The 11,756-nt window shown below is 32.6% G+C and overlaps 1 protein-coding gene across 3 annotated transcripts; it reads left to right on the forward strand.

Annotated features, from left to right (window-relative positions):
- The first annotated feature begins 4,679 nt into the window (after positions 1-4,679).
- LOC131065952 (uncharacterized) lies at positions 4,680-7,854 on the forward strand. 3 transcript variants are annotated; one of them, XM_058000560.2, is made up of 5 exons: positions 4,680-4,931; positions 5,242-5,317; positions 5,596-6,072; positions 6,942-7,019; positions 7,129-7,854. In XM_058000560.2, the coding sequence occupies exons 3-5, from the start codon at positions 5,599-5,601 to the stop codon at positions 7,177-7,179; spliced, it is 603 nt and encodes a 200-aa protein (XP_057856543.1). In that variant the 5' UTR covers positions 4,680-4,931; positions 5,242-5,317; positions 5,596-5,598; the 3' UTR covers positions 7,180-7,854. The 3 variants fall into 3 exon arrangements, with proteins under 3 accessions (XP_057856543.1, XP_057856541.1, XP_057856542.1); XM_058000558.2 differs by having other exon boundaries at positions 5,242-6,072; XM_058000559.2 differs by having other exon boundaries at positions 4,698-4,931; positions 5,152-6,072.
- Positions 7,855-11,756: the final 3,902 nt, after the last annotated feature.

The following is an 11,756-nucleotide window of genomic DNA, read 5'->3' on the forward strand; positions in this document are numbered from 1 at the left end:
CCTAAGGGGTCATAATACACCATATGACCCATAAATATTATCCAACCAATGCATCCACACAATCCAAAGAAACCAATACGTTCATTTTCTTCAAACGTTCTAATTTATATCCTATCTTCTTTAAAAAAAAAGAAAACCGACCACCTTGTCAATCTTCTTATCACCTTATATACATGCAAACAAAAAGAAGATATATTGGAGAGAGAGAGAGAGAGAGAGAGAGAGAGAGAGAGAGAGATAGAGAGAGAGAGAGAGAGAGGCACCTTGCACGCACTTGAGAGGGGGAGAGAGGGAGACAATACACATACATACACACATATGTGTATATATATATTTAATATATTATATATTATTATATACATACATATATATATATTTAATTTTTTATATTATATATAAATTATATATTATATGTATATACACATATTATATATATACAATAGCATATTATACACACTCCCAAAATTTAAACAAATTTAGCTCGTACGTGCTATTTATAGTAAAAATAGGGCTACGCACTTTTTATAGTAAAAATAGGGCTACGCACTTTTTATAGTAAAAATAGTGCATACGCACTTTTTATAGTAAAAATAGCATGTACGCGCTTGTTACACCATAAGTACCTCGTACGCGCTTTTTATACCATAGGTACCCCATATGTGCTTTTGTTTGTTTAGGCTTGGAAATAGGCCTGGATGACAAAGCTACGGTTTGGAAGTTTGATTTCCCTCCATTTCCCTCCTTTTTGGTGTGTTTTATTTTATCAACTTGGTTTCTCAACTTTGTCATCATCAGGTTTACACATCATCAAGTGGGTATTTCTAAAATTTCCACCATATTTTCACCCATCTTCTGAGACTTCTAACCATATATTTTTTAAAAAATTTGAACAACAATAACATATTATTATTGAATTTCTTTTACCAGTGTCTCCTTAGTTCTCACAGACATACGTGCACCATTTTTTTTAATAACTTTTGATATAATTATCCAAATTTTAAAAAAATTATATATTATTGTAGTGAATTTGATTCTTTACAATTTTTTTTTAAAAAATTGCATTTTCGATTTTTTTAGTGCAACTTATGCTTCGCACACGAACAAGTACCTAATTTTCAGGATGTGCTCGATCGAAAAAATCATAAAAAAAAATAGTTATCAAAAAATTACAAAAAAATACACATCTAGTGCTCACTCTTACCTATCTTTCTGCCAAAGGATTTGTCAAAATACTAAATCTAAATATGACTTTTTTGATGCGCACGTCAGACACTATGTTATGTTTTTCTGAAAAAATCAGGGTCTATTTTTCGTGCGCGAAGGATTTGACCCCCTTAATCTTATCCAATTTTGAAAAAGTTTAGTAGTTTGGAAACTAGATTCAGAGTACTACAATATTTGTTCTTTGATTATCTTCATATTTTGAGTGGATGACTTTCAAATTTTGCCTCCAATTTCAAGTTCACCTGATTTTAGAAAAAAAGTGTCCACTTATACCCCCCTTTTTGACCACCGTCTTTGTGCACTTACCCATGGATATGATTTGAATTCTTCAACCTCTTACAAGAGGTCTTAATCAAGAAAGGATAAGCCTAAGTGTGCTTATTGCACCAATGTTGGACAAGATGAACATTTTTGTTATGCATAGTAGATTGATGAGTTGGAATAACTTCTTCGGAAGAATAATATTCAACCTCCTTCATCTAGTCAATCATCTTCAACCACTTTAGGACCTAGACATTTTGGGCCTTCATCTATGGCACATGGTGAAGACAAGATGAAAGGCCATTCTCTCTTTGCATCAACACATTCTTAGTCCTCTAGGTGATTTCTAGATTCAAGAGCTTCACATCATATGACATCATTAGAGGTTATGTTCTCTTATTTTGAGCATCATGCATTTTCATAGATTTTGATGGGAAATAACACTGACATGAGTGTTAATGGGAGTGGTTCTATTGAGGTTGATGGTGACACATTCAATAATATTCTTTGTATCCCTACATTATCTTCCAACCTTCTTTTCATTTACTAGATTACTCATAGTAGGACATGTAAGGCAATTGAGTTTAACCCTTGATTTAGTGCTAACCAAAGATTTGCATAGTAGAGAGTTTGTATAGTTGGCAGTGTTGATCATGCATCTTGATTGTATGAGTTCTCACATTTTGCTCCCATTGAACATACAATTCCATTAATTGGTCCTACCTCTCATGCATTGAGAATGGACCAAAAATATGAGGAGAGGTTTGATCACTTGAACCTATGTGTGCTTCAGTCATCCACAATGGTTCCTAAGAATTGTTTTGATCCTCCTCCACCTCCTACTTCAAAGATTAGTTCAGTTGAGCAAGTTGATTGTTCCCTTCCAGTTTCAACAAAGTGAGATGAGTACTTGTCAGACAGTGCAAGATTGTTTGATACATCACACACTCCTAATATAAGAGACATGATTGAGGATATTCTATTCCTCCTTGATGGCAGTTTGATAAAATCATCCCATCTTCAGTGCCTTCAGAGGTTGTTCAATAGGTATCTTCTTGGATCTACTTCAGTTGATTTAGCATCTTTTGATTCAGACAATTGGACAATTGAATAGTCTTCCATGACACACATCATGAGACTTCCTTAGATCTCCTTTCATGGATTTGTTTGCCTTGGTCACTTGATTTGCTTCGTCCTAAGGGGAGGAATTTGGTTTGCCACTCTTGGATCTCCATCAACATTGGTCCTTGAGTCTTCATTTTCGGTATTGAAGCTTCTTCATTGTGGGGGAGATACATCGTCTCCTCTTTTCTCTCCTATGGGAGGAATCTTGATTATACTTTTGTGATTGATTCTATACTTGGGGAGGCCACTTGGAGTCCGTCTCAGTCACATGTAGTACCTTTTTCATTTCATTGCATCTTTCACTTTTGGAGGGGTTTTTTCCCATGTGTTTTTTGTCCTTTTATTCATTTAGAGAAACCTCATTGGTGTGAGTTGCATTGGTTTGTACATGAGTACCTAATCAAGCCTAGTTGTCGCGACTCATTCATGCATGCATTAATCTTTAGCTCTTTATCTTATCCCTAAGTTAATCTTAAGGGGGGTGTTCGAGTAATTTTAGGACAATTATCTAATAATTATTTATTAATTAAGTCCTATAATTACTTTTCACTTAAGCTAAACTTAGGTGCTTTTTATTATCTAGAGTTTTTTTTTTCTAAAATTAGTTTTTGATGTAGTTGAGCTTAATTTAGCTCCTAATCTGCATTTCTTTTGTTCTCCTAACTTTAGCATTAGGGTTTACACCTAGGGTTTCAATCATCATTTATAAGGTTTCATTCATTCATTGTAATTGTACCTCCAATATTGTAACTCCAATTCTTTTGTGCAATAATACAAAATTCTCTAGTTGTTATAGAGCATATTATCTTTGCTTGATCTCTTTTGTGTGATAGGTGTTTTGCTTGTAGGTGATTCTTGCCTCTTATGGTTGATCATCAACTTCTACAATTATTTATGTAAGTGTAAGGAAAAGTTTATGGGTTTACTAGAGTCAAGTAGGAATAGATAAGGGCACATCATTTAGGGTCAAATGACAACATTTGAATCATAGAGTTTTAAAGTTATGATATAAACATTAGTTTAATCTAGGGTTTTTTTAAAGATTCTAATATTTATTATTTAGTCAAAATTTAAATAGGCAAAATATTTACCTTAATATTGAGCTCAAGGCATTACATGGTAATTAAATTAACTATAAAGAAAAAACTTAATGAGTTGTTGTGATTTAAAAGTGAGATCAAAGATCTCATACAAGAGAGGAGAAATTCTCTATATATTTGGTTTATGAACTATAGAGCCTTTAATTCTCAAAAGGGAATACATAGGTTTGGTCTTCATGAATGAACCCTCAAGGATTAGATTTGGGTTTAGGGATTAACTTGATATTGAGAGCTTACCACATTCAACTGTGAGTACCCAAGTGGTGGTGAAGAGTTGATGTCATGATGGTGGTTGGAAAGGTTCAGAAGTTGACACTTCTAATTAAATGAAAGATGCTTGGTTAATTAAGTTAGTACTTGTAAAAATAAATAAAATTTAATTGTAACTAAAAAATTATCGGTTATAATCTAAAAAAGATGTAAAATATCTAATTTGATTAGAATGAGACAAAATGTGCTAAGCTATGTAGCACAATAGTATGATTAGATATGTATTGATATCTTTATAAGGAACCAAATTTGAAGTTTGATTTATTAATTGAGACTTGATTTTCATATGATGAGCCATCATCTAATTATTTATATTATTGACATTGATTACACAATATTGAAAATTGAAAAGAGAGATAAGAATTTTTTACAAATATAAATTTTTAGAATATGAAATGTTCATTACAAAATCAATTTATTTCCTTGTTAGAAGATTATACAAACTTAAACATAATATTTCCTTATAATTTTATTAAATTATTAATAAAGTTTATTTGTAACTAATGCATGCTTAATGACAATTGCATCTTCTTCGCTATTCTTATAAATAAGCGAGCCATGGATATTTGTTTAGTAGCTTTGATCCACTACCGTCGATTCTTTTAATCCAACGATGCAGCTGAAGCGATGTCTTCGCTGGGATTCTGGAGAATTTCCTAGGTAGATTAAATATAGAATCCTGGTAGGTAAAATATCATAATAAATAAAAAAGATAAGACTAAAACATTTAGGTTTCGTTGCAGGCCGAGGAGGTGAAAATAGCAAGAAAATTTGAATGTACATTGTTAAAAATCCGGGATTAAATGCTAGTGAAGTCGTCCGTATCTATAAATTTGGTCCTTCGAATCTTCTTCTGCGCATTCAGGGATTCGAGCGAGCCAAATCTTGTAACATTTAGCTCACTATTTGAATTTTTCTGATAAAGAGTTCAGCCAACTGCTAAATTCTACGGTATGTTTCCTCTGTCGATTCTTTTTTCATTCAATCTGGTTGTCTTTTTTGCGAAGCTTATTATCAAACACTTAATTTTTGGTTTTGGTAAATTTTTTTCAGGGGACATGTCTCCATTTGTGAGTTTAAGTCGATGATTGAAGTTTTGTTGAGTAAATTTTATTTATTTGTGGTCATATAGTTTGCTAGGCCGGTAAAATTTGAATTTGATGGTTTACAGGCGAATGAATTTGTTAGAGATTGTCATGAAATATTGACAAGAAAATATGAATATGAATTTGGAGTTACTGGAATTTGGTATTTTGCGCAGAGAATGAAGGATTCGGAGAGCTTTTGGTCACTTTTTGGCTGTAAACATTGGGATTAAGGATTTTCACGCGCAACCTGTATAAATTCCCGGGTTTCTGCCTCATGCCTACGGATTCAAGATTTTTGTCATCTATTTTTCTGTTTTGAGAGTTTTGAGTTTCTTTTTGCTGCTTCTGGAAGCATTCATTGTGTGTTTTGCATCAACGTTTAGGAGTATTAACGAGCTAAAGGAATAGAAAGTTTTGTTTTTAGCTTTGAGAAATCTGAATGATCTTGCTGTTTATTTAAAGTGGAGATGACAACATCAAAGAACCTAATTTCTTGTGGTGAATTTTTTCAATGGGCTGTCCGCAAGCGCATGGGATGGGTGAAGCAACAAGTAAAGAAGAACGAGAAGATTATGGAGAACAAATCCACCATTTGTTTGGACAGACTTGCTGCAGCAGGAATAATCCCCTGTTCCCCACAAGAACAGTGCCATCAAATCCCTTGTTCCCCACAAGAACAGTGTCATCAAATCCAGTCAGCCCTTGATAAAAAGATAGCACTGCCCTCCAATAACAGCTTTCATTCCCTGCCACCACCTACTGAAAGAAGTACTAGTTCACAGCATCGGACTAGTCATATAATGTGCACCAGGAACGGCAATAATACAGAGAGAAGGAACACAATGCAAGACAACAAGCCCTTGTATCTGGAGACTTTTGTTAGGCCAAAATTGAGCCTAAGCCTATCCTTCAGAGAGAAAGAGGAAGATTTCCTGGCAATAAAGAGCTCAAAGTTGCCATTGAGGCCCAAAAAGCGTCTCAAGTGTATCCACAAGGCAATACATGTGAGCGTTCATCTTGTGCTTTTCTTATATTTTATTTTATCTTTTTATTTGAATCCTGGGGGTGGCACAGATACAACAGAGAATATAAGAACATTGTGTTGTTATTTCAAGTCGTTAGCGTCTGCCTAGTTTTTGTTATAAGGTTCCTTAATATAATTAGCTTTTCTAGTGGTTCCGTTGAGAGGGCTTTCTAAAATTTGGAAGTAGGTTGTACAGAAAATTAAAATTAAGGAGTTCTTTGCAGAAAAGTAGTTCCAAATGGAATCTGAAATTGTCATGTATGTAAGTAATGTCTTTTGAAGGAGGTTTTGCCTAAAATCATTATTAAATCTCTCTGTTAGAAATTTTCACAAAGCAAATTTAACACAGGCTTCGTTTTGGCTATAAATCTGTCAAGAAGATGCACCCCTTTTCCCACGTTGAATAATAAATAGAGCAGTGAATAACAATGCAAACCATTCTTTTCAAAAAGAGATTTCATAACTGTTATTCTTGAAAACTTGTGCCTTTTACCCTGATATTTTTTGATCTATATTTCTCCAATCAATATTTGTAGGATTCCTGCTGAGAAATTGCTGTAATACCTTTTCTAGAATACACCGTTTAAAGAACATTTTAGATGTGCTTTAAACTTTGTCTATGATCCATTTTTTAGGGAAATTTAACAGTGCTTTGAAGTTGAAAATACATACTGTTTCATTTGGACACCAATGATTACGGATCTTTCTAGAATTCTTAGACAGCCCTTTTATTTGGAATGATTTTGCAATAATTGCACGTCATGGTTGACTGTTGTTAATAATTAAAGAATATTAGTTATCAGAAAGTGAATCAATTTCATCTATTGTAAGCCGCATGCTTTTTTGCAGGATGTTAGTCCTGGTTGTTGGCTTAGTGACATTTCTCAAGAACGGTATGAAGTCAGGGAAAATAAATCCACAAAAAAGGTAATTTGTTAGTTATTGCATCAGCAGTTTCTTATTGACTAGATGCAAACTTCTCTTAGACAACTTTTTTGTTTCTTGCCCTAACAAGTGCAGTATGTAATTGATGCAGAGACCAAGGGGTTTGAAAGCTATTGAAAGAGTAGGTGGTGACTTGGAATAAGCAGGCTGTTCCATCTCAACTGTACTTGAGTGCTTACTTCAATGTATCTATCATGCATAGTATTCAATCACATTGATTTGTAAGGTGAGATTGGAGATCACCATTCAATTTGTCTTACATGACCAAAAATTTCAATCCAAGCCTTGAAATCTTGAGGAACTCTTGATTGGTTTGCATGTGAAAACAAAAGAAATGTATAGAAATCAAGTAACATTAACAATTATGATGGATGTAATTTGCTGACTTACACAACAATCCCAAAGCATTATGATGGATGTTAGTCCTGGTTGTTGGCTTGCTCATGTTTCTCAAGTCAGGGAAAGTAAATCCACCAAAAAGGTAATTTGTCAGTTATTGAATCAGCAGTTTCTTACTGACTGGATGCAAACTTCTGTCAGGCAATTTTTCTGTTTCTTGCCCTAACAAATGCAGTAAGTATTTGATGCAGAGACTGAGGGGCTTGAAAGCTATGCAAAGAGTAGGTAGTGATTTGGAATAAGCAGGCTTTTCCATCTCAACTGTAATTGTAAAAAGTATCCACTTATGTATATTGCATAGCATTCAATCACATTGATTTGTTTGGTGAGATTTGGAGATCACCAGTTTAATTTGTCTTACATGACCGGAAATTTCAAACCAAGCCTGAAAATTTTGAGTGCAGTATCCACTTATGTATATTGCATAGCATTCAATCACATTGATTTGTTTGGTGAGATTTGGAGATCACCAGTTAATTTGTCTTACATGACCGGAAATTTCAAACCAAGCCTCAAAATTTTGAGTGCCATGTTTGTGAAATCAAAAGAAATGTATAAAAATCAAGTACCATTAATAATTATGATGGATGTAATTTTCTAACTTACACAACAATCCCAAAGCATTATCTATTGTACTAATTCTTTATTTTTCTTGACACATTATTGTTGTTTCAATCTTTAGGAATTCCTCATAGGCATGCATTTGAAAGCATTTGCATTAATCCTTACTTTTACAAACTTGCCTAGATAAGTAATTCTTGATGCCCGTCAGGTTAAGTTGTTTAGAAGTTGCTCCTCTTATTTCATTTCTGTGTCCTTTTTCATTGTGAGAACACTGACAAACCATAGATAGATGTAACTAATTGAATTCCCTGACAACTGCATTTGAAGCTTGGGAGAATTTGTTTGGCTGCCCAAATAGTCATTTTTGTTGATGAGCATAATATGGTCAAACCTTTCATATTCACAATAAACTGGTAAGAGGCCATCTCTTGGTGTTGCTAGCTTTCTTTTGTACGTGATAAAAGGAACGAGTGATATTCTTGCCAATTGTTTGATGTACATTATTGAATTATATTTTCATAGCGAGTATGATGCTTCACTGCAATGTATCTTAAGCTAGCTGCATCATGCAGTATTATTTTGCTTTGATGCTAGTAAATGTTATAGTATCCTTTTGTAAATCTACTATGTCAATCGATTTCAAATCTTTGGGATAGAAGACAGTAGTATCTGTCTATGTGATTTTCTTCCTTTTTGTAGATATCATAGTTGTAGGTCTCAATTGAAGCTGTTTTTAGATGATAGACAAGATTGGTAAGTTTTTACTTGCCTGATGCAAAAATAAAGAGTGGTGACCATTGGTTACTAGCAGCATTTGAGTTCCAATTTCTATTGATTTGATTTTTTTTAATAACTTCAATTTGTGTGTCACATCTGATAGTTTTAATAGTTCCCTTGTTTTATTTAAGCCTTTTCATAAGCTTCAACAATTAGAATTCAGTTGAAAATGGACGTATGCCTAACATTGATAGAGTTTCAAATATGTCGTGTGTCACGTTTCCTCGTGGCTTAGAAAAGTAATAGATTAATATCAGATATTGATTTACTAGTTACATTTATGTTTGGCTATTTATATTGCTACTGAAGATATACAACTGTCAACATTTGTCATTGGTGATGGATTAATGGTAGTCAACTAGCATAAATACTTCTTCAGGTGTTTAACTTTTCTTCCTTATTTGGTGGTTTGAGCTACAACATGCTGATTTGAATTTTGTTAGATGTTTATGATCCAATCTGAGAAATAATTAAAATAGCCTACACTTAGTTTCTATAACCCTATCTAGGTTTACATTTATTTCAACAGTAGTACTGAATTTATATTGGAATACATATCTTCTAAAATTCAAATCAGAAAAATGACATTAATATAATGTTTACATTAATTTGATTGGATTTAGTCTGTGTAATATAGAAGATTTGGTGCATAAGTTTTGGAAATATCAGAAAATCATCTTGGTGTCTCAAATTTTATAGTTTCTTATACTTATTTTAATTTGAGGTTCAATTTTGAAGAGACAAGAAAATAAATTGAATTATGAATTATTCAAAATATTAAAGAATTTTAAGAAGGACAAAGACTTACCATAGCCAACCAATATATCTCCTTTACCACTGATTTAGTGAGATTGAGATGTAAACCACCATGATTATCTTTGGCACCATCAGTAGATATTAAGGTGAAAATAGACTTATGTTTATTATTTAATATCTATGCTCTTCTGACATTCATTTTGCATAAGTATTTCCTCAAATGCGATTCCAACACAAACATAAGAAAAAGGTCTTGGCCCAAGGATTTTGTTCATGCACATAGATGGATGTTTTATGGAGTTTTGATGAATGTGATTACCATTTAAAACTCGTATACTTATATTTAAAAAATATATGTAAAATTTGCCAAGAAATATCTTATAATAGAAGAGAATCATCTATAAAAATAAATGTTCTAAAATACTAAATCGAGAATACAAATCCATTAAAGTCCTGCATGCAAAAGGTTGTGATAGCTGGAGACAAGTGGCAAGGGTTCTATTTTATTTGGAGTAATAAAATAACACCTCCACAAAAGCTGAAACATGGCATATTTCATGCATTTACCTGTGCCATTTGCATGCCAAATTGTTTCAAGAATGGATTTTTGTATATGGACATTTTGATGTCAATGTAGATGCCTCTGGGCATAATTATGAGTCCATGAGGTGGTTCCTCATATTTTGTAGACATGAACGTTTGTCGGTGATTAAATTCCTTTCCAATGATATCCATTGCCTAGCCTTACAAGAAAAAGTTGTGCTTAGACAAAGAGAATGTGTGTCATGTATCAACACATTTTTGCATGCCATAAGAAAGACAATATCATTCAACATAAGAACTTTTTTTTTCTTAATCTTCTATTTGTTAGAGCACATAATGCTTTAGTAATGATACAAAAACTTACGACTTTTAGCAGGGTCTAAAACAAAGAACCCTTTGCTTAGGTACACCAAGTAAGTAAATGGACATACAGAAAGGGCTAAGCCACAAGAAACCATATATGTGCTACAATATTCTTGTCATATATTTATCCAAGCTAATAACATTGTGTTACTATTTATGACTCTTAATAAGCACTTGAATTTGTATGAGTCATTTTTTTAATCTAAAAGCAAATTCAAACCCTCATTGCATGGGGTAATTGGACACTAGGTGTAAGGTAATATGAGCTTAACAACATGAAATCCATTGCCTTAAGACAATATCCCATTTTACTTTTAACATGCATTGCTAAATTAATTAGGGCAAGTTCACACACCAGGGTAAAAGTACAATGTTGTGTCACACTTTTATAAAGACACTAATCAATAGAACTAAAACTGCTTAACTTCGACAACATAAAAGTGATATTTATAAATTGAATTTTGAAATGACGTAAATTGATCAAATGTAAAAATATTAATGAAATTTATGTCTGTTATTTTTTAAATTTTTGTAGGAAAAAAAATGATTTTTTTTTTATAAATTCAAAGATAGATTTTTCATTGCTGAAAAATGGTGAAAATCAGGGGTTCTAGTCGCCATTACCAAAAAAAGTGAAAATGGACTTTATTTTTTTTGGATTTTTTGTTTCCAAATAGAAAACATATATATGCAGTGTTAAAAAAAATAAAAAATTTTGATGTATATTTTTCTCGTTATAATATTTTGAAGTCCAACATAGCTAAATTTGATAGTTTTCATTTAACGTCACCTTTTGACTACTAAATTTATCGTTAATAAAAAAAAAAATCCTTTTTGAGAAGATTCTCTCATTTGGTGAAAAATAAATTTTTAAATTTTTTTAATTTCTATTCAGCCTCTTTTTTAACATTAAGAAAGATACTCGCAATGTTTAATTAATAAAAAATATTAAAAATAATCAAAATAGTAAAAAAAATATAACTGGATTCGTGACTTCGAGCTTTGTAAAAGGATATTTTTCATTTTTTGTAAAAAAAATTCTAACGAAAATTTGACTAGAAGTTCAATCTGGTGAAAATACGGAGAAAATGGTCATTTTGGTGCCACATGGCAAGCCACGTCGGCTAGTTCGACCAAACTATGGGAGTCCGATCGGACTCCTGCCTGCCAAACTTGGTCCCCCATCCAACCATGGGACAAAAATAGATTTTATTTATTTTTTTGTTTTATTTGAGAAGTCAACTAGCTCGATTATCAGGGTCAATTTGACAACCATTTGGATGCATTGTTGATGAATTTTACAAGGCATTTTTTATT

This window comes from Cryptomeria japonica, chromosome 2 (genome assembly GCF_030272615.1).
Source record: "Cryptomeria japonica chromosome 2, Sugi_1.0, whole genome shotgun sequence".
In the NCBI taxonomy this organism is placed as follows: Eukaryota; Viridiplantae; Streptophyta; class Pinopsida; order Cupressales; family Cupressaceae; genus Cryptomeria; species Cryptomeria japonica.

Bases quoted from the DNA above. Each gene is read 5' to 3' on its own strand.
- LOC131065952 (XM_058000558.2), top strand. From the start codon at position 5,536: ATGACAACATCAAAGAACCTAATTTCTTGTGGTGAATTTTTTCAATGG. The intron at 6,073-6,941 runs GTGAGCGTTCAT...GCTTTTTTGCAG, and splicing joins GTATCCACAAGGCAATACAT to GATGTTAGTCCTGGTTGTTG. The intron at 7,020-7,128 runs GTAATTTGTTAG...TAATTGATGCAG, and splicing joins AAAATAAATCCACAAAAAAG to AGACCAAGGGGTTTGAAAGC.